Source organism: Fusarium vanettenii (assembly GCF_000151355.1).
Source record: "Fusarium vanettenii 77-13-4 chromosome 2 genomic scaffold NECHAsca_18_chr2_1_0, whole genome shotgun sequence".
In the NCBI taxonomy this organism is placed as follows: Eukaryota; Fungi; Ascomycota; class Sordariomycetes; order Hypocreales; family Nectriaceae; genus Fusarium; species Fusarium vanettenii.
In genome coordinates, this window is record NW_003315867.1 from 1,365,697 (window position 1) to 1,390,685 (window position 24,989).

The following is a 24,989-nucleotide window of genomic DNA, read 5'->3' on the forward strand; positions in this document are numbered from 1 at the left end:
CTAGCCCGGGACGGTATCTTTATGTATCGTTAATAAAGGAAATATGTGAGATAACTCAAACTTTTAGACCTTCTTGAACTGCTTCGACCACGTCTCATACCCGTCAATCATCAACTTCGTAATGTTGCGTGGCGTTCTCTCTAGCACCGTCACCAAGTCCGACATGCTCAGCTCGAGCTTGTTCGTCTCATCATCATCAAACCGTTCCTGCACCAGCATGTACGTTCCATCACAGATGGACTTGATCTCGGCGCCAGAGTAACCTTCTGAACGAGCCGAGAGGTCCGAGATGTCGACATCAGGGGCAAGGGGTAGACCTCGGAGGTGAACATTGAAGATGGCCTCACGAGCAGATGCATCCGGAGGTCCAACGTAGAGCACCTGATCGAAACGGCCGGGACGCATCAGAGCAGGATCTATAGCCTCGGGACGGTTAGTGGCTGCGAGCACAAGAACTCCCGAGAGAGCCTCGAAACCATCCATCTCAGTGAGGAGGGTGGTGAGGATGTTGACGCCGCCTGTGCTGCGAGTTCCTGAGCCACCGGTACGTGAACCACCGATGGAGTCGATCTCGTCAAAGAAGATTATGGACGGAGAGGCGTTGCGGGCACGTTCAAACAGAGTGCGAACTGCACGCTCAGTCTCGCCGACATACATGTTCAGGAGTTCAGCACCCTTGATGGCGAAAAAGTTGAAGCCAGACTCGGTAGCGGCAGCTTGGGCTGAGAGCGTCTTGGAACAACCTGGAGGACCATATAGAAGGAGACCCTTTGGTGGAGGACGGAGAGAACGCTCGGGATGCTAAACAAGCGTCAGTTGTGGTATTTTCAGGGGCTCACGGAGATCTCACTTTGGTATATCTGATCATGCGGTTCAGAGCCTTCTTCAGGATATCTTGACCACCAACGTCTTGCCAGTGAATGGTTGGTGGGTTGAGGTTGATATCGCGCATAGCCGTAGGTCGAGTCGCCTGTCTTGCCTGCTCCAGATCCGCCTGTTCGAGGAAATATTCCTGCTCGACTGAGGGATCGGCGCCCGATTTTCGAAGTCGACGGGCAGCACCTTGTATAGCGTTTGAAACAAGCTTGTCCAAGTCCTGGGGGCTGTAGGCATGAGTTCGTTGGGCCAACTCCAACAGGAGATTGTGCTTCTCCTCGGGTCTGACAGGGGGGTTGAAGTAGTTCAAGATCTCGAGACGCTCAGAGGTTCTGGGAATAGGCAGAGCGACGTTTCCACTGAAACGACGGGTCTTCTGGAGCTTGGCCGGGATGTCTGTAAGATAATCGGTGCATGTTGCGACCACCACGACCTGAGGCATGGCGGTGCTTGATGATGCAACTGCAGAGAGTTGGTCCAGTTCCTCGGCGATGGTATCAATAACCGTGTCTCGATTAGACCGATCCTTGTTAATCAAAGCCTCAAAGTCATCGATGAGGATCATGCTTGGTTGTTGGCTCTGGGCTAGCTTGAACGTCTCTCTGATGGCAGCAATCTTTTCGGATGGCTTGATCCAATGAACCCTCCCCCATTTTGTCGCCGCCACGCGTTCCAAGAAGAAGGTCTTGCCTGTACCTTGACCGCCGTGGATAACAAATCCACACGACTTTTGCTCGCCCTTGAAGTAGAATGGTCTTGTGAAGGCATCGAGGAAGGTGTTGAGGACCTCGACCTGGGTTCCCATTCCAGGAACTCCCGTCACGATCAGATCGCCACCTGTCTGGCCGTTGACTTGAGCTTCTGGCTCGTCCCCGTCGGAAATGCGGATGGCTGATGAGGCATTGTTGAAACGGGCCAGGCTGTTGGTTTGAGAGTTGACGGATACGACCTTGAAAGCTCGTCGATACTTGCTAGAAAGAATTGCTTCCAGGACCATGCCGGGATAGACTTGATCAGCACGAGCTGAATACCACGTTAGTATCTGCTCTATGGTCTGTTTTATAGTTAACGTACCCAGAGCACAAGCGAGAGATGCCTCCCAGGAAGGAGGGTATCGGGCCTCCTTTTCATGCTTCTTCATACTTGCAATATCGTTGGCCGTCTTCTCAGTCTGCTCAGTAGCATCCTGAACAACAATCTCCTCTGCATCAGGAGTCGTCCCCGCAAGGGCAATACGCACGGGGTCGCCAATCTTGAAGCCCGTCGCATCCTGGAAAGCCCTGGTCATCATCACGACGTTGGGGCTCAAGTTCTTCTCAGGCAAAATCCACAGCGACGCCTCCCGCTTGAGCTCCTCCCGGGGACCATCCTCCTTTGCCTCGCGGGGGTTCTCAAGCCTCGTGACGATGCAGTGCTTGCCGCTCTCGAGGTTTCCGTTGAGCGAGAGCATCGTGTCCTTGCTCACGTAGATGCGTGCGGCGCCGATGAGGCTCGACTTCTCGAGGCTGGTGTTGGCCAGAGGCCGCACCTTGGCGTCGATGCTCTTTGCGAGCATGATGAATAGTGAAGCCTATCAGAAGAGGGAAAGTAGAGAAGGAAAATCAAATGGGTTGAGGTGAAGAGTCGATTCTTGATTCAGTCCCTACTGGCCTGGGTTGTAGTTGATCAGTGTAAAAGTTCTGATGCACACAAATGGCAAGAATTGCAAACTAGTGCGGGAGCCTGACCATGGACGTGAAAAAAAATGATATAGGATTTGACAATCTTGATCTAAATATTTTCCTAAGTCCCAGGGAACATAGAGTACATAAGAATAATATGAAGATATATTTTGGATATACTTGATCAAATTTTGACCTTTATTTAGCTATTTTCCGATGCTTAGTGAGGGGTTTAGACGAGACTCATATCTCACGATCATCCTTGCAGACTATCATCCCCTGTGATAGATCAAGCAGAACAGGGCTTCAATCGAGGCCACTCTCCCAATCCATGAAAGGTATTATATGTATTCAGGTGTGTCAGTGGTAATTTCTAATCCCCAGTGCAATAAATCGGTAAAGAAGACCAAAGATGTCACCAACAGCCATCCTTCTCTCATCATGAGTCCTGCCATGATACGTCCCACCTCCAAGGGTCGGTCCACTAAACCTTTTTGAGCCCCGGCGCAAAACATGTCCAACCCTTCCAAACCTCGAATCCTGCCAACAATTCGAGCTTCCACTTCCAACCTCACTCAATCCCTCTTCCCCAGGGGCATCCCATGTTTGTCTACACGCCTCCGCCCGGATGATCCGTCCCCGATGGCTCCCCAGCGCGGCCGCCCTCGGCGCCAGGTCCATCTCGTCGGTCCGCAACCCCAAGGATCCCCGGTGGATGGTGCCCGGGAGGAAGGCCCCGGACAGCAGCAAAGACAGAGAACCCGAGGATGAACTCGGAATCCCAAAGGTCGAGCTCAGTCCCAAGGACGAGTTTTCAAAGTGGAGGAACCTCGCCGAGACCCCCGGGCCCGGGCTTGATCCTCTTGAGGAGGCGAGCCATCAAGAGGCCAGGAAAGAGTTTTGGAAGCGCAACAACCAGGCTGGTCGCATGCTCGTTCTCGAAGGTCTGCCGACGTCGCTGGTCTCGAACGACTTTTTGCGTTTAAACGGCAAGGATCTCGCCAGCTGGAGGAACCTCATCAAGGAGGGTGCGTATCCTTTTAACCAGCACAATTCGCCAGAAGCTAACTTTGAGATTAACAGTCCACCAGGAGCGTGACCCGTGGACGCTCGACCCCATCGGCACCTACCGCATCTCGTTCGGATCGAGCTCCGCCGCCGAGCTTTACCAGGCCACGCTCGACCGTCTCCTCCGTCTCGCCCGGATAAAGCTGCACTGCACCACCGGTCTCTGGACCAGCGAGGTCCCGCCCGAGCTGCGAGGCGACGGAGAGTTCGAGGCCGAGCTCGAGCAGTTCTCCCTCGTCCCGGGTTCGTACCCGGGAACCATCTCCTCCAAACTGTCCCGCTCCAAGGGCAAATGGCCGTGGCAGCTCCTCATGGACTTCCTCGTCCGCCGCTCCGGCTACAAACTCCCGCCGGCCGCTGTTCTGCTGCAGCTGCGGCACCCGCTCCTATCGGGCACGGGACTCGACAGGTTAATCAGAATGGACGGTGCCGAGCGCAACCATCCGTGGAATGTCAGCTCTGTCTACTCGCTCTCCCGCACCCTCGAGGACCACGCCTTGCTTGACAAGTTCGGCACGCGAGTGGCCCTAGAAGACATCAACTTTCGCCTCAAACTCAACACTCGCTTTGTCCTTCTCTGTAGAGACTCCGAGGTTGCCTGGCGGTTTATTCGGAGCTGGAACCAGCGGGAGCTTGTGGACGACAAAGGCAGAAAAACAACAGTGACGGCATCATATATTGAGTTTTAGCGATTGAACATAATAGAAAGGATACAGTATCAAAAAATGAATCAGCCATGGTACATCACTCCCCTCAATGCCATCCGACTTTGTGGCCATCTGTCCAGCAGCCTCTCGCGATGCAGCTTCTCTACTGTGTCCCCTCTGCAGTGCCTCTCGTGAACAATGATAAAGCAGCCTCTCGATCCAAGCGCAACCACGAACAGACCAGACACGTAACGAAAGCAATGTATATTAGACCCAGATCAAAAAACCGAAACTCCAGACCGGATTTGCTCTCTAAGATGGGGTGGAAGGTCGGTCAGGGGGAGAATGGGACATGACCAAAACCTCGCGCATAGTGTAGTCGCATCTCCTCTTTCATGATGACTGAAATTGCCGCCCTGTTCAACTCAGCTCACAGCCAGCCAGCCAGCCAGCCATCATCCATCTGTTCCTCCTCTCTTTCGGTTGCCTTTCCTCCCACGCCCAAGTTCGCTTCCCACTCTCTTGGTGAACTCACTCTCCAACTCGCATCGCATCGCATCGCAGCACAGCACAGGCACACCGACCCGCTCCACGGCGTGCCAAGTTAACAAAAGTTATAAGTTTAATAAATAAGGACGGCAGACGGAGAAAAGACAGATACGGACTCCTCGGGGTATTCAGTGGTTCAGCAACACTTGCTGCCGCCGGCTTCGCTCTTGTCGCCAACATTGACGCCGCTTGCCGAGGGTTGGTCGTTCTTGGAGTTGTCGATGAGTCGCTTCTTGATATCGGCGGCTAGGCTGTAGAAAGCCTTGTCGATGTTGATGTTGCTCTTGGCAGAGACCTCGAGGAAGGGGATGCCGAGCTCGTCGGCGAGGGCCTGGCCCTGCTCAGTAGAGACGACGCGTTTCTCCTCCCAGTCGCACTTGTTTCCAATCAGAATCTTGTTGACGCCCTCGGTGGCGTGTTGCTCGACGTTCTGGAACCAGGTACGGATGTCTGCAATGTCAGTGTCAGCATGGTGCATCGATTGGGGTGCCATGGCTTGACCGGCGGCGCCGAGGAGGCGGCAACGACGGTAGATGGCGGGATGGACCATCAGGACTCGGCGGGACAAGATGACACGGAGACGTACTGTTGAATGAGCGCTCATCGGTGACGTCGTAGACCAGGAGGATGCCCATAGCACCGCGGTAGTAGGCGGTGGTGATGGTACGGAAGCGCTCCTGGCCAGCGGTATCCCAGATCTGCAGCTTGACGCGCTTTCCATCGAGCTCAATGGTCCTGATCTTGAAGTCGATACCGATAGTGGTGATAAAGGACGGGGTGAAGGAATCTTCGCTGAAGCGCAGCAGACAGCACGACTTGCCGACGCCGGAGTCGCCTATCAGGAGCAGCTTGATCTATACGGTGGAGGAAGAGACAGGACATGGTCAGCGGGAGTGATTCTCAACACCATCGCGGGCACTGAGCGGCGATCGCGAAGGGCAACATTTCGCTCTGCAAATTCACATGGCCAATCTGGGGGTTGGTTCGAGACAAAATGCCAGGGACGCAGGGGGGTAGTTGAGCGGGCTTGCGGGCGGTGGGGGTGAGGGAACGTGGACAGGTAGAGGTGTATCGTACCAGGAAATCGTAGTTGCGATTATTCGACATGATGAAAGACGAGGCCGATGGCGGCGGAAGAGCAGAGCAGCAGGCTATGCGATCGAGAAGGACGGGTGACGACGGCGGACGGAGGAGGTCGGGAGGGCGGATAGGAAGTTGAGGGAATCGGGGGCGCTCGTCGAGTCGAGGGTTTGAAGGTTGAAGATGGATCCAGGCAGAGCGAGTTTGGCGGCGGGACAAGGTTACCTAAACTCTAGCCTTTGCCTTTGGTAGGCGGCGGCTGCCTTCCAGGCTTGTGCAGCACCGGCAGGTGACAACCTACTCACCTGGCATAGGCAGGCAGGCAGGGCACCCGCGCAGCGGGCTAGTGCGTCTCTACAGGGGCCGAGGTGCCGTTACAGCGCGCTCTCCGCCTGGGGTCCATTGTCTCAGTGGGGAGAGGCCCAATTGCCAGCTGGCTAAAGCACCAACGACAGACATGGATGTCTTTCGAATATGGGAGCCTGACATGGAAGAATAAGCTTCGACTTTGATCAGTGTCAGACAGACCGACAGATGGATGGATAGACGGACGGACAGACAGACGGGCATGCTGTCTGTCCGTCTGTCCGTTAACTGTTAAGCATGGGTAGGGTGGTCGAAGATCGGTTGATTAACCAACTTGGATTTGTGAAATATGACGAAATGTCCGTCCATCTTCGACTTGAGCATCATATCACTGTTACATCTGTCCTCTATCTAATTAGATACCTATCCTCAAACACTTTAACCCTGCTTTCTACCAGTCAATCGGAGACTTCAAATCCAGCCCATCCCTCAATGGAACCGCGCTGTATCAAGCTGATGGATGCATACCACAGCACCCCCCCTGAAGCACTATGAACGTTGTGGCGTCCCTCCCTTTGCAAGACCGTTGCACAAACCCAGATCGTCCCTATAATTTCCCCAAGCAAGGGGACTTTTTTTTTTTCCAGATTTTTTTCACACACTCTCCAACCCCTTGCTCCTCGACGTCATCGTGGTTGTCATCAGATACTTTCGTCCATCGCCTCTCAGCCACACGTTGTCGTCGTCCTTTTCGCCACACATTGCGTTCGTCCCTTTCATTACCTCGAACAAGTTGCGACAGAGTCGATGTCCGTCCTCATTCGCTGCCTGATTTTCATAGTTTCACCTCTTCCTATCTGTCTCATCATCCTTGGTTATTCATGCTCAACTAGCCGCTGCCAACTCATACGAGGTGGGAACCCGTCTCTTCAGGTAGATAAATATAGGTCATATGGACAGACGGATAGGTAGATAGACGGACAGACAGACAGACAGATAGATAGATAGATAGATGGGCATTCTATCCGTCCGTCCGTTAACTATTAGGTCCCTAAGGATAGCTAAAAGAGGAGGATAATAAAGGATAAAGATCTAAGTATTACTTTATCTTAGGGTATCCTTTTTAGTATTTTTCAATAAAAATTGTCATAAAGTCAGGGTCATTAAGACAAGCCAAGGCCATTCTTTGCACCTTCAGCCGCATTACTATAAGTTCAAGTGAACATCGTCCATAGACGTATAATTAAGTGAACAAACCGCGATAAGGATATGCTAGATTATCTACTAGGTAGATATATCCTTGTCTTACTAACTACCCAGCTGCAGCAAAGTAAAAGTTAAGTGATAGTGAACACGATGGCTTATGACACTCTGGCTTAAGAGCGCAGAAACACACTATTATGAATATTCAGCATGGACGAAGGGAAATGCCTTGATGTATTAATAATGGGTTCACCATAGCTACTACTGCAGGATCACCACTAGTCGTTAAACAGGTGCATCATCTGGGGAGTTCGCCCGGTATCGATGCAAGACACTGCCGAGGTTCGGTCCGCGGCGCGGTAGCGGGGCCGCTTGGTCGGCTCTTGATCCTGTCTCCTCCTCACCGAGTTGACTGGATTAGTAAAGACACCAAAGATATATCTATATATCTATATTTGCCTCCCTATTTGAGCTGAATCATATCATTCTAAAACACAACTTCAACTTGCCACCCCTCACTATATCCAATTCCAATTGCAGGCCACAACATCTACAGTGACATCACAATGCCTCGAGCTCTCACCCTTAAGCATATCGAAGGCGCCAAGCCTGGCAAGGTCTACTATCCGTCAGTGACCAATTCATCAAGTCATCATCCATTTGCTGACCTTGACCCTTAGTATTCAAGTTGTACAAGTCCCCAAGCCAACACCAGGCGCAAATGAGGTCCTAGTTCGCCTATCAGCTGCAGCTCTCAACCATCGCGACCTCTTTATTCGACGTCATCTCTATCCTGCCATCTCCTTCACCAACCCACTCCTGGCCGATGGCTATGGAACTGTTGTGGCCCTTGGACCCAATGTTACTCGCAAGGAGCTACTCAACAAACCCGTCATCCTCACACCCATGCGTGGTTGGGACTCTGACCCTGCTGGCCCCGAGGACAGTCGCAAGTTCGCCGTGACTGGTGGATCCAGAATCACCGACGTCGGTACTGCACAGGACTATATCGCTGTGCCCGAGAATGAGGTCGTGCTTGCGCCTGAACATCTCACCCCCGCCGAGGGTGCCTCTCTGCCAGTTGTTGGCCTCACGGGTTGGAGGGCTCTCGTCACAAAGAGCAACGCTGCATTCCCTGGCGCCAACATTCTTCTCACAGGAATTGGCGGCGGCGTAGCTTTGGTGGTTCTCCAGTTTGCTGCGGCCTTTGGCTGCAACGTTTACGTCACCTCAGGCAATGAAGCCAAGCTTGCAAAGGCCAAGGAGATGGGAGCACGCGGCGGAGTCAACTATAAGAACGAGGGGTGGGACAAGCAGCTTCGGGCACTCCTCCCCGCTGACAGGCCATACTTGGATGCTGTCATCGACGGGGCGGGCGGTGATATCGTGGCGAAGACGGTGCGACTGCTCAAGGCCGGCGGAGTCATTGTCCAATACGGCATGACCGTGTCGCCCAAGATGGACTGGCTCATGTCGGCAGTGCTGCAGAACATTGAGCTCAAGGGATCGACTATGGGCTCCCGAAAGGAGTTCCGTGAGATGATGGCCTTTGTGGAAGAGAAGAAGATCCGCCCCATCGTCAGTCGGATAGTCAAGGGGTTGGACAACCTCGAAGGTATCGAAGGATTGTTTGTGGATATGGACCAAGGCAAGCAGTTTGGCAAGTTGGTGATTGAATGGGATTCCGGGAGCGAGTCACCCTCAAAGCTGTAAAGGACGAATGATCGAACAAAGATGACAAGAAGCTGAATACACATTTTCCCCAACTATGAATCCTTAACTACCTAGAGACATGAAAAAACGCCGAGTCATTTTCAGGGTATCATACACCTCGAGAGCCCCTGTGTGATGGGCCAGCAACTCACACCAGTTGCCCACCCACGTAGCATGCAGAACCAAGTGCCCCTGTTTACTCGTCCGACTTCTTGCGCTTCTTCTTGGGTCGGCCTCCCTCTTCCGGTGGGACAAACTCGGCCTCGCGCTCCTTGGCCTTGTCCTCCTTTCGCTGCTTCTGCTTCTCCTTGCGCTCCTCTTGCGCGGCGCGCTCCTTGCCCTGCTTGCCCAAGAAGTACTCGCCCGACTCGATCTGCATATCGACCTTGCTCTTCTCGGGGGCCGGGGGGAACGGCGTGTAGGTCTTCTTGGTCTTGTCGGTGACCTTGAGAGGCACACGTCGTCGGCTGAGCGTCTTCTTCTTGAAGTTGGGAAGGAAGCGGTCCCAGCTCTCGTTGGCCAGCTCGGGATCCTTTGCGAGCTCGCGCTTGATCATGAGCTCCTTGATGTGGTAGATAGGGTGGATGTTGGCCATGCAGTCCTCCACCACTCTCCGCATCTCCTTCAAGCCCTTGTAGGGGCCCATGGCAGACACCGTGTTACCGTGGACCAGGATGTATGTCTCCGTGAGCAGCTCGAGGGCCTTGAGGGTCGAACCGTTGGGTCCGAGTATTCTTTGTCGTCGCTTGACAAATCTCTCCTTATTCCGGACGAGGCTGCGGATCTTGATGATATCGCAGGCGACGCCATCGTCGAGGATCTTGATGGCTTGTGGCGCGGGGACACTTCGAGCAAGGAGCTTGATGAGGTCGCGTGCGTTGAGGATGGCGGCGGGATCAAATGTTTTTCGGGTAGTCTTGACGGTCATGGAACCCTCGACCAAATCCAGAGTGCAGGCGATACCAGTCTTTTCGAGCGCCTTGGTGACGAGAGGCCAGGCCTCCTTCAGGTAGACTTCTCGGTATTTGGGGAAGAGAGTCGCAAACGAAGACTCTTCAGCAAAAGTGCCTCCAGCATTGTCCTTTGGGGTGAAGACATCGACCTTCCACTTGTCAATGTCGTCCGTATCCCACGGCTTCTCCTTCTTGTGAGTAGAGGGCATGTTGGCCGTGTAATTGCGAGAATGGGGTTGAAGAAAAGATGGGTGAGTTTCCCAAGATGCGATTCCCAAGTTTTTTTTTCTGGAGCTGCTCAGATGCAAGAGACGCAGAGACAAGTGGGGCCACTTGGTTCCATGTGGGGGATGGGAAGACCCCCCTACCGTGAGCCAATCAGGACGCTAGCTGAGCCGGCGACTCTCGAAATTCTCCAGCTCGCAAAACACCATCAACGTCGAAACGTCGAGTCGCAAGATCCCGCCGAATTCAATACATCAGCCATCATGTCCAAGGGTCGAGCCGCCGGAGGTGTTGATCAGATTGTCAAGCTGATCGTGGGGGCCGGACAGGCCAGTCCTAGTCCTCCCGTCGGTCCTGCGCTGGGTTCCAAGGGTGTCAAGTCGATGGACTTTTGCAAGGTCAGGAACACACGAGGAGGCGCAGGAGGCCATTGATTACATGAGATTGAAGGTCAATTTCTTACTGTGATACAGGAGTTCAACGCCCGAACTGCGCACATCACCACCGGTACACCAATGCCCTGCCGAGTCGTCGTCCGCCCCGACCGATCATTCACCTTTGACGTCCGAACACCGCACACATCGTGGTTGCTCCTCAACGCCGCTGATGCACCCACCAAGAAGGGTAGCCGAAAGGGTGCCAGCAACCCTGGCCACGAAACGGTCGGAAGCATCAGCCTGAAGCACGTTTACGAGATTGCCAAGATCAAGCAGACCGAGCTACGACTCTCTGGCTTGTCCTTGGAGGGACTTTGCAGGTCAATCATCTACCAGGCAAAGTCGATAGGCATTAATGTCGTGCCTTGAAGAATGACTCGTTGGATTGAAGGAATGATGAGAGCCACAGGCATGTGGTGTGTATAAATGATCTCCGGTCAGATATCGAACCTGTACAACATATTATGAATAGGGAGAGGTCACCAACTACAAATGAATTGTACGATTGCATTGATCATAAGTTCTCAAGAGATTGGAGTTATCAGCGAAGGTGATTATTACATATCGGTGTTGTTCCGAGCTTTGTTGATATCAAGGAACATTCGGACTGTAGCACCGAGAGCTATGTTGGCATCACGAGGGAGGGCAGACTCTGATGCCATTGAATTCGACATTCGGTCTCGGTCGATAAGTATCAAGTCATATCACATGATTACGGCCGATCGATGAGTTCATGTGAATCCGATGTTTGGAAACTTTCGTCGTATTACGTGCCCTTGGTCCACTATACGCGTGGCATGCAGAGGCACTCGTATCCGGATGACGATGAAGCCACGTTCATATCAAATACTGTATAATAGTAACCTCAATTGTGGCTTTATCCACTGAGCTCATGGATCTTGTGGATCGGATCGCCTGGTTCCTGAATCTCGTGCCTTGGGCTCGGTAACTCTGTGCTGATCAGATTACGATAGCCATTACCATATCGGGTCATCTTTGGGGCACCAACATGTGTAAAAAGAAATGTTGGGCACAGATCCAGAATAGAAAAAGCTTGACTGAAATAGAAGCAAGGGTCATCAAGTGAACAATGGCCCACTAGGCAGAGAGATGGAGCGAGTTGAGACGGACGCTCCTCATTGCAACGATGAATCCATGGATGGAACCAAATCAATTTGCAAGGTACCTGGTACTTGGATCGGCAGCTGGGCACACAACCCCCGGAGCTAGTCCCTGGCCGGGAATATTGGTAGAGAGACTTGGAACAGCCTTGTGGTTCCATGGGTCCAGTCTAGAAGGCTTCCATTTTGGCCACCACCAAAGAAAAAAGCCTGCATTTTGATTGTTTGCTTGCCACGTGTAACCCCCACGAAGGAGTCGTGTTCTGGTTACAGTGCAATGTACAGGGAGGAAGGCCGACTGGAAAGATAAGAACAGAGTCACAATAAGCTGCGGGGGCGTTGGCGTCATTCTTTTTAACCGCCCACCTCGAAACAGTCATGACAGTGAAGGGTTTTCAAGTGAATGGGGTTTCGGCCGTTGTGTGTCATTCACGCCGGGTGGCAGCCCCGAGAGCTCCGCCACCGCGGGCCGGCCTTGCTGCGAACGGACCGCAAGCTTCACGGCCTGAAAGAAAATTTCTTCTCTCGCTTCCGTGAGCGGGTGACTGCTGTCACGGCCCCCGTCTCATGTTGTGCTGACTCTGACACGCTCGGAACAGATCCGTGGCTTAAGCTTGGCCCGCAGCGTAATCTGCTGACAGGGGAAAGGCTGTGAGCAGGAGAGACGAGGAGAGTCTCATTTCGATACTTATATATCTTCAGGAGAGGTGCTTAACTATTGAACCCCTTGAAAACGTGATGCCAAGGCGCTTCTCTCATGACAAACAAGCCGAGGACCACATACCGCGACGACCCGAACCGGCCAAGCCGACAAAGCTAGCCGGACATATTCGCAGATCTGAGTAAGAGAGCGGAGGTCGTTGGTCTCTTTTTGCAGTAATCGTGCGCCCTTACATGAGATCCATTGTGTTACGGCACAGCCAACAGTAGGCTTAAACGATACGAGACGAGCATGATGAAGAAACAGTCAGATCTTCCAGGGCCCTGCAGTTGTTCTGAAACTCAATGAGATGAATGACTGCATGATAACCTCCATCGTTCACGCATCAAATACCTACAGACGAAAATTTTGTACCGGGAGCCCTGGTTTGTGATACGCCAGGGCCATGTCCCAAGCTCGAATAAGGCCGCAGGACGAGGCCCTCACCAAGGCCTGGGTACCCAATACTTGCCAGAGTAAATTGGCCATTTGCAGCTGAGAACTGGACAACCGTGCCACAACGACCCTGTCTGTTGGGCTCTCACTTACTGTGCTACCCGAGAGAAGTCTTCCAAGTAAACCCGTGTAACTAACCTTTTGTTTCCTTTCTTTTTCCCCTGGACGTCAATTTTCGCCATCTTGTACGACCAATTCTCGGTCGTCAGCTGCCCAGAGACACCCCTAGCGCGCCTCTAGCCTGCTTCTAGCACCCGCAGAAGTCGCTGTTGGTACGTGCGAACGCGGGCTAGCTTCCTAGGTTCCCAGCAAGACACCAAAGGGAGAGAGAGAACCGAAAAGGTAGGAAGAGAGAAGTGGAAAGGCAGCCAAGTCAAAGTGGGAGGAGCCCACGAGAGCCCCACCAACCAACTCGGCCGGCCGTCCTCTTTTATCATCGCCGTCGCAACTCTTTGCTCTGGACTCGCTTCCTCTTTCAACCCTCCCCAAATTTGCTTCCTTCGTTTTCTTCCCCTGCCTTTGGATCAACCTCCATCGCCAGTATCTATTCACATCCCATGGCATCTCCTACTCCTCCTGGCGAGCGTCCTCGCTCCCAGGACCTTTCTGGTAAGTCTATATCTTCCGGTTCAGCCGAATCTCTGAGCTGCCCCACCTTGATCTGCTGCTCTGCGCGCCCATCTTCATCGCCAGAACCTCTGGACATCACAATCGCTGACATGGCTTTCTCTCAAGCTCCAGAGCCTTCCCAGAAACCTGAAGAGCCCGCGGTCGCCCAGGAAAAGGCGGCCGAAGATGCTCCTGGCGTCCGCTTCTCTGCTGCCGTCCAGGAGATCTCACCTACCGAACCCGCCGCTCCCGAGAAGTCGTCATCATGCCCAGACGAGGAGGCACCGTCGAGCTCCTTCACAGAGGTCACCGCCGACCAACTCAAAGCTTTCACCAAGTCGCTCCACGGCCGACCTCTTCAGGAAGTTCGTCTGACAAGCTGTCAATTCGAGCCCTTCTCTCTTCCACCGTCAAGAGTATGTGCTTTCAGCCCCTCTTTTGCTTTGAAGTTGCGCTTGCCCGAGTCTCCGCATGCGGCGTTGGCTCAAATGATAACCGATTGCTCCGCCGGCGTCCCTTCGCCGTTGAGTGTTTGAGCTTGCAGCAGAGCCCCAGCTCCCCTACCCCAGCTCAAGGTTTTGCTACTGACGCTAATTGATGTCATCGCAGGTCCCGTCTCATGAAGATGAATCGGGTCAGTCCACAAGACTGCCCACCCCTACCTCGGCCAACTTCCAATCCACACACAGCAGCCCACGACTTTCTGCATTGGCGTCTCCTCCCCTCACTCCCGCAGGATCCGGCCAAGCTAGTACCGAACGGAAGCCCAGGGAAGGGCAGGCAGCGAACGAACCCCCAATCATCACCCCTCAGCCATCGTCTTCGCACGAAAAGCCCACGCCAGCTCCTGACAGGAGACCCTCTACACACCGAGCCACCTCGGATCATGCGGTTCGTAGAGCTTCGTCAGCCGAGGAGCAGCACAAGTCCCACCGTCGGGGTATGTTTGGTGTTGGTCCCGGGTCTGTGCCTGTTTCCAGAGAATCCAGCCCTTCTCGAAGCTCAGCATCAAACTTCTACTCCAAACCAATCACCCCTGGTGGCGATGCCAACGACCCTTATGCAAAGAACCGCCGGCCCGCACCCGCGCCACATGCGACCAAAAACTCAATCGACCCCAGGTTTATCTTTTCTAGGAAGAAGAAACACAGCTCGCCCCATGGATCTAGGTCAAACGTGAACGAGAAGCGTGCTTCGTCAATTTTTGGAAGTGCCAAGAACAGCACCGAGGACCTTTCACACAACGATAGCGCCGCCACTGGTATCGTCCACCCGGGTCATGGCTCTATGGCAGATCTGAAGCGCTTCTTCCGGAAGTCAGGCCATCATCACAAAAAGAGGGATTCTTCCCCAGCGCCGTCGATCAAGCTTGGAAAGTCGCCCCTGGCTTCCAGGTCCACTCAGCAGTTGCCTTTTGGAGACGATCATGGGTTGTCTTCCAAATACGGCAAGCTCGGCAAGTTTCTGGGATCTGGTGCCGGCGGCTCGGTACGGCTGATGAAGCGCAAGGACGATGGTACCGTGTTTGCTGTCAAGGAATTCCGCGCAAGGCACACATACGAAACCGAAAAGGAGTACAACAAAAAGGTCACGGCCGAGTTTTGCGTTGGATCGACTCTCCACCATGGCAACATCATCGAGACGTTGGATATCTTGCAGGAAAAGGGCAGGTGGTACGAAGTCATGGAGTACGCACCGTTCGATCTGTTTGCGATCGTTATGACCGGTCGGATGTCTCGGGAGGAGATAACGTGCTGCTTCCTGCAGATCCTCAATGGCGTGACATATCTGCACAGCGTGGGCCTTGCTCACCGCGACCTCAAGCTGGACAATGTGGTTGTCAGCAGCAAGGGCATCATGAAGATTATCGACTTTGGTAGCGCCCATGTCTTCAAGTACCCCTTCGAGACTGACACGGTACCCGCGAAGGGTAAGTTTGATTTCTGTTTGGACTTTGATATCAAAACGAGGCGCTAATAACTTTTAGGTATTGTTGGCTCTGATCCTTACCTTGCCCCTGAGGTTTACGACTCCAAGGAGTACGATGCTGTGGCCGTGGATATTTGGTCATTGGCCATCATCTTCTGCTGCATGACTCTGCGCCGATTCCCTTGGAAGTTGCCACGTATGACGGATAATTCATTCAAGCTGTTTGCGGCGGATCCAACTCCTGGGCATGATCCGAAGAAGCTGATCGTGCCCTCCAAGTCAACGAATGACTTGACCACCACCCCGGCGCGGGACTTTTTGGCCGAGGATGAAGTGAAGCGAAAGTCTCACCATGAGCGAAAGGAGGAGACGAGTGCGCAACCATCGGCGTCTACGGGTGATTCCAAGGCACCTGCCGATAAGAAGGAGGTGATCCGAGGCCCGTGGCGCATTCTGCGACTACTCCCGAGAGAAAGTCGACATATCGTCAGCAGGATGCTCGAGCTCGACCCTAAAAAGCGGGCTCGAATGGACGAGATCCTTCAAGAGCCGTGGGTTGCCGACACGGTCATCTGCCAGCAGTTCGACCACGGCGAGGTGGTACCGGCCGATAATCACACCCACATCTTGGAGCCGCCGGCTAACCAGCAGCCGGAGAAGAAGTAATGACTGGACGGATAACAGACAAAACATTGTATTGCATGCTTTTACGGACATGTTGACAGGGTTTGGCGTTTCTGAGAGCGACTGGTGGGTATAAATTGGAGGACAGCAGGGCAGCGTGTTATTTTGCATGTGGAAGGAAGTGGCATTACTCGACAGCGCATGATGATTGACAACAGATAGAAGTTGGATAAGCAATTGCAAAAGGTGCGGCGTATTAGTTGCAACAGGATACAGGAAGCGGTACTTGGTTTCAATTACATTAACTAGTTGGGTAAATGTGGAAGAAGCAGTTGAATAACAATATCGTCTCAATGATTGGTTCCTTGTGTTGCATTCCATCATGATAATCAACCTACCCCAATCCGTTTACTCGGCAACTCGGCAATGGAGGCACGTGCGGTGACAGCAAAGGTCTTGTTTGCCGGAGACGGAGACGTATTGCCGGGGTCTCGTCTCGGAACCGGGGAAATCAAGCGCCGAGGGGAAGCTTGGAGGGAAAAAATTGCTGACCTTCTTCTGGAAGCTGTTGGAAGAGACGAGGTCCACTCCGATTTGAACTCCGCTGAACTCCCAAGTCCGACTCTTCTCCCTCTTTACTCCATCCTTGTTTACGACTCTACGACTCTCCTCTGTTCTACCGCTTAACCGCCTTTTCACATAATCACAATGGTGCGTGCATTGCGTTGCCTGTGCTGGAGGGGCTCTTACAAGATGGCTCTCGGAGTGCTTCATTCTGGAATCATCGGCATACGACGGCCCTGGGCAATTGAATAGCCGGTTGAAGAGTCGAGGACCAAGGATTGAAGCATGAAGGAGCCATTGGAGGAGGCCCTGTGTCTGAAGGGCGAACCAATACTAACATAACCTGCTACAGGCCACCTCCATCAAGTCCATCCGAGCCCTCGCTCCCCTCCTGGACCGTGTCCTCGTCCAGCGCATCAAGGCCGAGGCCAAGACCGCCAGCGGCATCTTCCTCCCCGAGTCTAGCGTTGAGAAGCTCAACGAGGCCAAGGTCCTCGCCGTCGGCCCCGGTGCCCTCGACAAGAAGGGTAACCGACTACCCATGGGCGTCGCCGTCGGTGACCGCGTCCTCATCCCCCAATTCGGCGGCTCTCCCGTCAAGGCCGGTGAGGAGGAGTACCAGCTCTTCCGCGACAGCGAGTGAGTGCCCGTGCTTGGAGCTTGAGGGATAGCAGCAGACTAACATGACTCTAGGATCCTCGCCAAGATCAACGAATAAGATACCCCCAGCATACAACTGGAGTTAGCATGTACCATATTGTACCATAAGGGAAGCGGCAGACGCAAGAGACGGAACTCTTTTGCGGAAGCTGAATGGAAGGGGAAGACGGAGGAGTTGACTGTAATGTAGGCGCATGATGAAGACCAAGTACGCGAGGAGAAAAATATCTGTGTCTATATATGTGCAATGGACATGAGAGAAGAGGTCATACATATTGGTCGCGCATCGAGTCAGAATCAAATCTCCACTCTTGCCCTTTCAACTCATGATATCCTTGGATGACGTTAAGGGACACACGGCATGAAACTTTATGGAACAGGAAACAAAGTAAAACAATTGAGACATAAAAGAAACACGAAAGTCTTTCACTTTGCATAGCCGCCCAGAGCCTCATGGAGGTAAAGAACGGGGTGCCGCGCAGAAGCAGCGGTAAGAGGATGGATCAATTGGCTCTCGGTTGATCTTGACCGCGGGTCGGCGTGAGGGCTGCCGAAGCGCCGATGGGTGAGGACCCAAGGGCCGAAAGAAGGTCGGGATGCTTTTTTTTGGTGGTTCTACGATGCTGCATAGGTCAATGATGAGGCCTGATATTTCTTCCAGTGACCAAGCCTATGTTGTTAAACAAGGATCACCATGGGCTGTCAAAGGCTAAGCTTGGCCTTTCACTCTTGCGCTCTCAAGATGAGGATGATCTATCCATGAGGACTCAGAACGTAAGAATAAACAAATTAGTACCTGCGAATAAGCTATACTCTCTCGTGTCTGCCATGTCCATCGGGTAATTTTACCCTTATGTTAGGCGTTGCATGAGAACAAGCTTATTCCTCCTTGAGGCACCATTGCGATCTCGTCTTTAGGTTGCACCCCTGCTGTAACAGTAGTCCGCAGATAAATTGAGGTTCCCTCGCCAGGTTGTTGGGAAAAGTAGGAATGCTAGTGCAAACAGGTGAGGGCAGAATTCGTTCATGGGCAGTCTCACGAAGATCAGGTTTCAAGGAACGATTTACGCAGGCAAGATGGGATGACAGCGGGATAACTTCCGCATCTTGTTAGTCGGAATCCTAGCCCCTTGAGGGGGATGAAAGGATGGAGGTTTGGGCCCCCTTGGTGAGATTAGACTGGAGAAGGAGGATCGACGGTATCCTTGTCTTCAGGTCTTGGTATGGAGCGGGATGTGATTGCTCCCTCTGGAAATAAGGTGCTGGGTTTGAAACTGTTTATCCGATTATGTGAGTGCTACGGCATTACGGTGAGTATGAGCTGAGTAGTTAGGATGAATGTTTACGCTCTTGGTTGGCTTCTAGGACGAAGGTAGTGCAGATACGAAGGTGTACAGAGGAATACACCGTCATGTGCGGTGAACAGGTGATTCCTGAGATGAGCAAAAGGATGAATAGGATTGATTGAAAGGACCGCTCAGGTTGAGTTAAGGACTGAGCAAGCTGGATGTTTAGAGGTCGCACCACTGAACGCCGCCGACGCGCTTGGTGGAGGGGGTTCCCTGCAGGTGTTAGCCGGGAGCGTCGGGCGGGATGTTTGATGGGGTTTGAGGTTCTGTGCTGTGGATCATGGATGATCCTTGTCGGTGTTTCGTCTGTGTTTGTTTCTGGTTGTATCGGAGAGTTGTGTTGATGGTTGTTTATGTTGGAACCAACAATCATTATCGAGAAATGTCTTGCCATGGCATTGAGGTTGCAGTAGAGGAGATGTCATGTATTTCCCGAGTCAGACATGTTCTTCTCCATCTCTATTCTGATTAATGCTCCGGAGAACGTGCCTTCCCTCCTGCAAAGACCACAGGCAGCCCGCAGCGGAATAACGCCCACTAAGCGCTTGCTTGACGCAGGTACCTAGAAATTACACCGCACACACGGGTACCTTGCACCTCTACATATTCGTTTCATCTTGAGCATCTTGGCACTCAGCGCTCGTCTCCTCTTCGCCCTCCTTCCTAAGATGATACGCCAGATCGACGGCCCAAGCCCGCAGCCCGCCTCGGCGGCTGTTCCGTTTGATTGCGGCTTGCAGGAGCCGGCCGGCAACTGTCCAGGATCTTGGACTCTTTCCCGTGTCTGGTGCTGCTGGGGGAATGAGAGGAGGATTAGTCTAGGGGCGAAGCCACTGTTTTAGGTGGTGGCGGCGTTTGGACCGACCATAGAGGCGGTCTTGCGCGTGTAACTCGATGTGCTCGCCGTCGGTCACCGATATCCAGGCCCAAGGCTCAGGGATGTAGGTTGTTGCTTTGAAGTCTGTGGACATCTGATCTGTGGGTTTGTCTACCCTGTCCTGTCCATGGTCTGAGCTGAACTGAGCTGAGCTTGTTGGGCCCTACTGGTCTTGGCCATGTTGGTGAGCCTGTGAAATGAGGGTATATCAACTCAGCATGTCCCCCGACTTTTATGATGGCTTCCCCTTCTCTCGTCACTCACCAATTCTTCCTCAATCTGGTGTTGAGAAGTTGTTTCTTTTTTTCCCTTCCCTTTCTATTCTTCATCTTCTTTCCGATTTCACAGTCACTCCTTTTCTTGCCGCTTTCTCGGCATACACGCTCCCTACAGCAAAAACAACTACGACTTTCTGCCCAAGCGGCTTCGCAGAAACTGGACTTTCTGCCCATTACCTCTTTCATTCTTTCTTGAATTCCATTATCTTTTGAATCCTTCACCATGAAGTTCCTTTCTACCGTTCTGGGCCTCGCTTCTATTGCGAACGCTCATACACTCTTCACTACGTTCTACGTCGATGGCAAGAACCAGGGTGACGGAACTTGTGTTCGTCAGCCCGAGGATGGTGCTACTGCCAATGGTCCCATCTATCCCATTACTGGAGATGTCATGGCTTGTGGTAAGTTCAGCTGCCACTCCCCAACCGGACTTGTATCAGCGGAAACACCGTGAATCCAGTAACTGACAAAGACTTTTATAGGCCGAGATGGTGACAAGCCTGCCAAGTTCATCTGCCCTGCCCCCGGCGGTGCTCAACTCACCTTCCATTTCCGTGAGTCTCCCGCCTACAACCGACCCGGAGCCATCGCCGAGGGCCACAAGGGCCCCTGCTCTGTCTACGTTAAGAAGGTTGACAACATCCTCACCGACTCTGCTGCCGGTGCTGGATGGTTCAAGATCTGGGAGGATGGCTACGACGTCAAGGAGGGCACCTGGTGTACCGACCGCCTCCGAGCCAACAACGGCCTTCTCTCGGTCGACCTGCCTACTGGCCTACCCTCGGGCTACTACCTGGTCCGTCCCGAGGTCCTTGCCCTGCACAACGCTCCCGCTGGTGATCCCCAGTTCTACCAGGGCTGTGCCCAGATCTTCATTGAGAACGGCCCCAACGTTCCTCTTCAGGTCCCTAAGAAGAACGAAGTTAGCATCCCTGGATACGTCAACAAGGACACCCCCGGCCTCACCTACAACATCTACGAGAAGCCTCTCGGCGAGTACCCCATCCCCGGCCCTGATGTCTGGGTCCCTACCGCTGAAGAGACTGGCACCAAGCAGACCCAGAAGTACGGCGTCATCCCTAGTGATTGCCTCGTCAAGAATGGCAACTGGTGCGCCAAGCCCATGGCCAAGTACTCTGGCCAAGACGAGTGCTGGGCCGCCTCCAAGGAGTGCTGGAACCAGGCCGATGTTTGCTGGAAGACTGCTGCTCCTTCTGGCGGTGCCAACTGTGAGGTCTGGAGCGATTACTGCACAGAGATGAACAACCAGTGCGAGAACGAGAACTTTGAGGGCCCTCCCAAGTTCACTGGAAAGGAGGTGTTTGCTAAGCCTGGCCCCATTCCCGCACCCTACGACGGCACCGAGGCGAACAAGGATGGCAAGGACACTACAAGCAGCGTCGTTGTTGTCGAGAAGCCCTCTACCACCAAGGCTGCGGCTCCCGCCAAGACCACGGCCAGCGCTCCCAAGGTCAGTGCCCCCAAGGCTGAGCCTGAGACCGTCGAGTACAACGAGGATGCTTTTCCGGCCTATGAGGAGACCCCTACCGGGTATATCACTGCGCCTACTAGCACCTCCGTCAGCAAGCCCAAGGAGACCTCGAGCGTCCCAGTCGAGGAGGGAGGCTCTGGACTCAAGGTCTCCAAGGACGGTCGCTGCGGTGGCGAGACAGGCCAGACCTGTGAAGGCAGCTCATTCGGCAACTGCTGCTCCAAGAAGGGCCGCTGTGGTCGCAAGAGCCGACACTGCGATTGTGGCTGTCAGAACGCCTTTGGCATCTGTGGAGAGTAAAGATGCCGTAGCAGGTATCTTGGAGAGGAACGCGTGTTTAAACTTCTGTGTGTTGGAAATTTGATTCACTTCATCATGTACATTTGGGGGTTAAATGATTCTTTTGAGATGACGAGATCTTGACCTGAGGAAGATTGGCTGGATCAGTCATGTACAATAACAAAGCAAAACAAAAGGCTTATGAGAATATGCTAGCAATGAATCAGATACTTGCTGCTCACCTTATTGTCTTCTCCATAGTGTGTATGTCCTACGCATAGGTCAAAGAGCAAATGAAAACTAAAAGGCGCAAACTAGGTATGGCCCTACGCAGCCACTGTCAAAGATCTCGGCTTTGTGATGATCATGTATGTAAAAATAACAATTAAAAAAAAGTAGAGAGATATCCCAATAAGAGGTAATACTTTAAGGCTGATATTACTTATTATCCTACCCATTTTTATAATATATTTTCAGCTACCCATCCTTCGGTGGGATCCTTATGGTGACTTGCTCACACAAACTTGTGTGAAAAAGGTGGCTACCCTGTAAGAGATGCCGGCCTTCAAGGGCCAAAGGTAGATGGGATATATTCCACCAGTAAATGTTGATCTCAATAGAAGGAAAAAAAATTGAGGAATATTTGGCCCGATCGGAAATAAAAGGCCAGTGCTTGAGAGTCAAGTTGTTTGTAATCAATTGTCGCCGCTGGTGTGGTCCCCGAGCTGTCACTTTCAGGTCCCCGAGCCAAGTCTATTCCCCGAACTCGGTGGCTGAGACTGTCAGCACCTTAATGAGACCAATTCACTACTGTATTTGTTTATTCCACCGCATGTAACTCCCCGTCGACTTACACATCAAACTACAAGAATATAGTTGCACAGTATACATCTGGCGACGAGAATATGTATCTTGCTGTGAACCCGCATTCAATGGGTCCGTCCCCGGATGGCATCACTTTCCCCAATTCTGACGCTACCGACTTAGCAATCGGGACGTCGGCCACAGCGGGAACCCGGATCAATTTCTTAACATCAGGCTCTTGGCCTTTTTACTTCGGCGACTTGAATCTTGGATATGAAATTTCGCCCTTTTTCTTATGAAAGCTTGATTTGTGAGCATTGCTACTAGAGCAGTTGTTTCCCCTATTTCAAAGTTGCCCTACTTAAGGTTCCCGCTGCCGACACTCCGAAGACCGGCATACACTTCAACACCATCTTCACTGGTGATCCACCAACTGCATATTCCACTCCAAAGACTCGAATATTTTTCATCATGGCTTCGCTCATCTCGGGCGCTGTTTTTGGCGCTGCTACTGTGGTTGCCGGTGTCTACTCCCCATCCGTCATCATCAACCAGTTCAAGTTTGAAGAATGGCACATGCTGCAGACCTTTCTCGGCGCGGCAGCGACCAGCGCGTGAGTGTCTTTTCCCTCCAACATATCTTGTGTTTTCTGACCTAGATATATAGCGTTGTTTACAAAGCTATAGAAGGCTCTGGCTACGTAAATCTCAAGCCTCGTAGCTCCTCACCCATCGGCCTCTTTGGCCAATATGATGGCAACGTCCTCGGCGGCTTTCTTCTCGGCGCCGGCATGGCTCTCTCGGGTTCATGTCCTGGAACTGTGCTCGCTCAAGTCGGAGCTGGACTTCAGACTGGATTCTACGCTCTGGGCGGAGCGGTGCTTGGCGGTATCGTGTGGACGGGATTCCTCTCAAAGGCTATCAAGGCGCAAAAGGAGAGGACGGGAGTGAAGCCCGAGACTGTCACCCTCAACGAAAAGCTCGGCGTCTCCAGGGCCACTACTATCATTCTCTTCGAGACTCTCTGTCTTTCTGCCATCGCTGCTTCGGTTGTCTACACCACTGGCTCGGATTGGACCCTCTTCTCCGCCGGTAGCGGTCTCTTTATCGGTTTCGCCCAGCTCTTCTCTATCCTTGTCCGCCGTTCTATGCTCGGTGTCTCTGGCTCCTACGAGGAAGTGGGAAACCACTTCTGGTGGCTCGTCAAGGGTGCCGACCGTGCCTCATGGCCCAGCAGCCGCCAGAACATGCTATTCGCGACTGGCGTGGCGGCGGGCGCCTGGGCAATCTCAAAGAACTTCCCTGAGCTTCTCGCAGCGTCCATCGTCGAGACTGAGCCACGATTGGCTGCTGCTGGCGGCTTCGTGATGGTTGTTGGCTCAAGACTGGCTGGAGGTTGCACCTCTGGACATGGAATCAGTGGTCTGTCACTCTTGTCGACGTCGAGCCTTGTTACCATCGGTACTGCTTTTGCTACTGGAGGCTTGATTGCGCCCTTGGTTCACTAGATGGATGCTCGCATTCTACTTGTACTTGGGGATCTAAAACTGTGTTTATTTGGTATATATATAACTGGATAGATAAGGATAGTTCTTGGTGTCGCTTGGATTTGGACGAAGCTGAGAATGCTGTAGAATAGAACAAACGGTAGACAGTTGTAATCAACTTGATCTAATCACTCGGAGTTTCATGTATTAAGCCACCGGTCCCTGGTCAGTCGAGTTTCCGCACCCCTTCCTGGCAGTGACTTCAATCTCAATCTTCATCTCCTCTTTCATCAGTGCGGACTGCACCATAGTCGCCGCAGGACGGACATGGCCGAACCACTTCTGCAACACCGGCCAAGTCTTTGGGAAGTCATCACGGTCGGGAAGAATATATCGAACGCGGACGACGTCTTCAACAGATGCGCCTGCGTCCTTGAGAGCCGCGGCGATGTTGGCCAGGGTCTGGTCCGCTTGCTCGGCCACGTCGGGGGAGATGTCGCCGGTGCTGTAGTTGTAGCTATGACACATGTTAGCCCCAATGTGATGAGTTGTAGAGTCACAGAGGGAAAACTTACCCAGTTGTACCGCTCACGAATACCCAATCTTCTGTGACGACGGCTCGTGAATAGCCAATCTGCGCTTCAAAGGCAGAGCCGGAGCTGATGTTTTGACGAGATACCATGATTGCTTGTTTTTGCTTGCGAAGAGAAGAATAATTAGATGTGAGACAGAAATAAGACGAGGAAGAAGATGAGACCAAGCTCGAGAGGATTAAATATCAATAAATATCAAAGGGCGTGCTGGACATGTTGTTCTACTATTGTGAGTCACTTGTACTATGCCTATCTACTCATGGCTCCGTCGGCGCTGTCAAGGTGGGGTCACTCGGCCATGATAGTACCCCGGAGTTGGCTCGACCTGCTCCTCACAAGTCGGGACTCAGGGAATAAATGTTTCTCAAGGTAGTAAAACGATAATGAAGCAAGTTGCACTGGATGAGTGAATGGCACAGGTAACAAATGCGGTTGGCCTCATGACCTTA

General features: G+C 52.7%; 11 protein-coding genes across 11 annotated transcripts; 7 read left to right on the forward strand and 4 right to left on the reverse strand.

The window, feature by feature from the left end:
- Window positions 1-63: 63 nt before the first annotated feature.
- On the reverse strand, window positions 64-2,431 carry NECHADRAFT_32564 (uncharacterized protein; the record flags this gene model as incomplete). Its single annotated transcript, XM_003046455.1, has 3 exons — window positions 64-801; window positions 851-1,899; window positions 1,951-2,431. The coding sequence occupies 3 exons, from the start codon at window positions 2,429-2,431 to the stop codon at window positions 64-66; spliced, it is 2,268 nt and encodes a 755-aa protein (XP_003046501.1).
- A 1,034-nt stretch (window positions 2,432-3,465) lies between these two features.
- On the forward strand, window positions 3,466-4,294 carry NECHADRAFT_32994 (uncharacterized protein; the record flags this gene model as incomplete). Its single annotated transcript, XM_003045889.1, has 2 exons — window positions 3,466-3,565; window positions 3,621-4,294. 2 exons carry the CDS (start codon window positions 3,466-3,468, stop codon window positions 4,292-4,294), a joined length of 774 nt encoding a protein of 257 aa, XP_003045935.1.
- A 643-nt stretch (window positions 4,295-4,937) lies between these two features.
- NECHADRAFT_76272 (uncharacterized protein) lies at window positions 4,938-5,908 on the reverse strand (the record flags this gene model as incomplete). The annotated part of the gene is made up of 3 exons (XM_003046456.1): window positions 4,938-5,251; window positions 5,388-5,655; window positions 5,879-5,908. The coding sequence occupies 3 exons, from the start codon at window positions 5,906-5,908 to the stop codon at window positions 4,938-4,940; spliced, it is 612 nt and encodes a 203-aa protein (XP_003046502.1).
- Window positions 5,909-7,956: 2,048 nt separating this feature from the next.
- NECHADRAFT_58038 (uncharacterized protein) lies at window positions 7,957-9,158 on the forward strand (the record flags this gene model as incomplete). Its single annotated transcript, XM_003045890.1, has 2 exons — window positions 7,957-8,018; window positions 8,071-9,158. 2 exons carry the CDS (start codon window positions 7,957-7,959, stop codon window positions 9,101-9,103), a joined length of 1,095 nt encoding a protein of 364 aa, XP_003045936.1. The 3' UTR covers window positions 9,104-9,158.
- Window positions 9,159-9,299: 141 nt separating this feature from the next.
- Window positions 9,300-10,265, reverse strand: NECHADRAFT_76274 (90S preribosome/SSU processome component KRR1; the record flags this gene model as incomplete). The annotated part of the gene is made up of 1 exon (XM_003046457.1): window positions 9,300-10,265. The coding sequence occupies one exon, from the start codon at window positions 10,263-10,265 to the stop codon at window positions 9,300-9,302; it is 966 nt and encodes a 321-aa protein (XP_003046503.1).
- Window positions 10,266-10,544: 279 nt separating this feature from the next.
- On the forward strand, window positions 10,545-11,087 carry NECHADRAFT_76275 (mitochondrial 54S ribosomal protein YmL19; the record flags this gene model as incomplete). Its single annotated transcript, XM_003045891.1, has 2 exons — window positions 10,545-10,679; window positions 10,755-11,087. The coding sequence occupies 2 exons, from the start codon at window positions 10,545-10,547 to the stop codon at window positions 11,085-11,087; spliced, it is 468 nt and encodes a 155-aa protein (XP_003045937.1).
- Window positions 11,088-13,484: 2,397 nt separating this feature from the next.
- Window positions 13,485-16,513, forward strand: NECHADRAFT_66275 (uncharacterized protein). The gene is made up of 4 exons (XM_003045892.1): window positions 13,485-13,604; window positions 13,731-14,020; window positions 14,214-15,534; window positions 15,592-16,513. Exons 1-4 carry the CDS (start codon window positions 13,553-13,555, stop codon window positions 16,197-16,199), a joined length of 2,271 nt encoding a protein of 756 aa, XP_003045938.1. The 5' UTR covers window positions 13,485-13,552; the 3' UTR covers window positions 16,200-16,513.
- Window positions 16,514-16,768: 255 nt separating this feature from the next.
- Window positions 16,769-17,774, forward strand: NECHADRAFT_102425 (uncharacterized protein). Its single transcript, XM_003045893.1, has 3 exons — window positions 16,769-16,868; window positions 17,074-17,360; window positions 17,415-17,774. The coding sequence occupies exons 1-3, from the start codon at window positions 16,866-16,868 to the stop codon at window positions 17,437-17,439; spliced, it is 315 nt and encodes a 104-aa protein (XP_003045939.1). The 5' UTR covers window positions 16,769-16,865; the 3' UTR covers window positions 17,440-17,774.
- Window positions 17,775-20,108: 2,334 nt separating this feature from the next.
- NECHADRAFT_90893 (uncharacterized protein) lies at window positions 20,109-21,677 on the forward strand (the record flags this gene model as incomplete). Its single annotated transcript, XM_003045894.1, has 3 exons — window positions 20,109-20,286; window positions 20,368-21,284; window positions 21,318-21,677. The coding sequence occupies 3 exons, from the start codon at window positions 20,109-20,111 to the stop codon at window positions 21,675-21,677; spliced, it is 1,455 nt and encodes a 484-aa protein (XP_003045940.1).
- A 1,254-nt stretch (window positions 21,678-22,931) lies between these two features.
- Window positions 22,932-23,968, forward strand: NECHADRAFT_90894 (uncharacterized protein; the record flags this gene model as incomplete). The annotated part of the gene is made up of 2 exons (XM_003045895.1): window positions 22,932-23,074; window positions 23,128-23,968. The coding sequence occupies 2 exons, from the start codon at window positions 22,932-22,934 to the stop codon at window positions 23,966-23,968; spliced, it is 984 nt and encodes a 327-aa protein (XP_003045941.1).
- A 186-nt stretch (window positions 23,969-24,154) lies between these two features.
- On the reverse strand, window positions 24,155-24,629 carry NECHADRAFT_76280 (uncharacterized protein; the record flags this gene model as incomplete). The annotated part of the gene is made up of 2 exons (XM_003046458.1): window positions 24,155-24,464; window positions 24,523-24,629. 2 exons carry the CDS (start codon window positions 24,627-24,629, stop codon window positions 24,155-24,157), a joined length of 417 nt encoding a protein of 138 aa, XP_003046504.1.
- Window positions 24,630-24,989: the final 360 nt, after the last annotated feature.

Bases quoted from the DNA above. Each gene is read 5' to 3' on its own strand.
- NECHADRAFT_102425 (XM_003045893.1), top strand. The intron at 17,361-17,414 runs GTGAGTGCCCGT...ACATGACTCTAG, and splicing joins CAGCTCTTCCGCGACAGCGA to GATCCTCGCCAAGATCAACG.
- NECHADRAFT_66275 (XM_003045892.1), top strand. From the start codon at position 13,553: ATGGCATCTCCTACTCCTCCTGGCGAGCGTCCTCGCTCCCAGGACCTT. The intron at 14,021-14,213 runs GTATGTGCTTTC...ATGTCATCGCAG, and splicing joins TCTCTCTTCCACCGTCAAGA to GTCCCGTCTCATGAAGATGA. The intron at 15,535-15,591 runs GTAAGTTTGATT...AATAACTTTTAG, and splicing joins TGACACGGTACCCGCGAAGG to GTATTGTTGGCTCTGATCCT.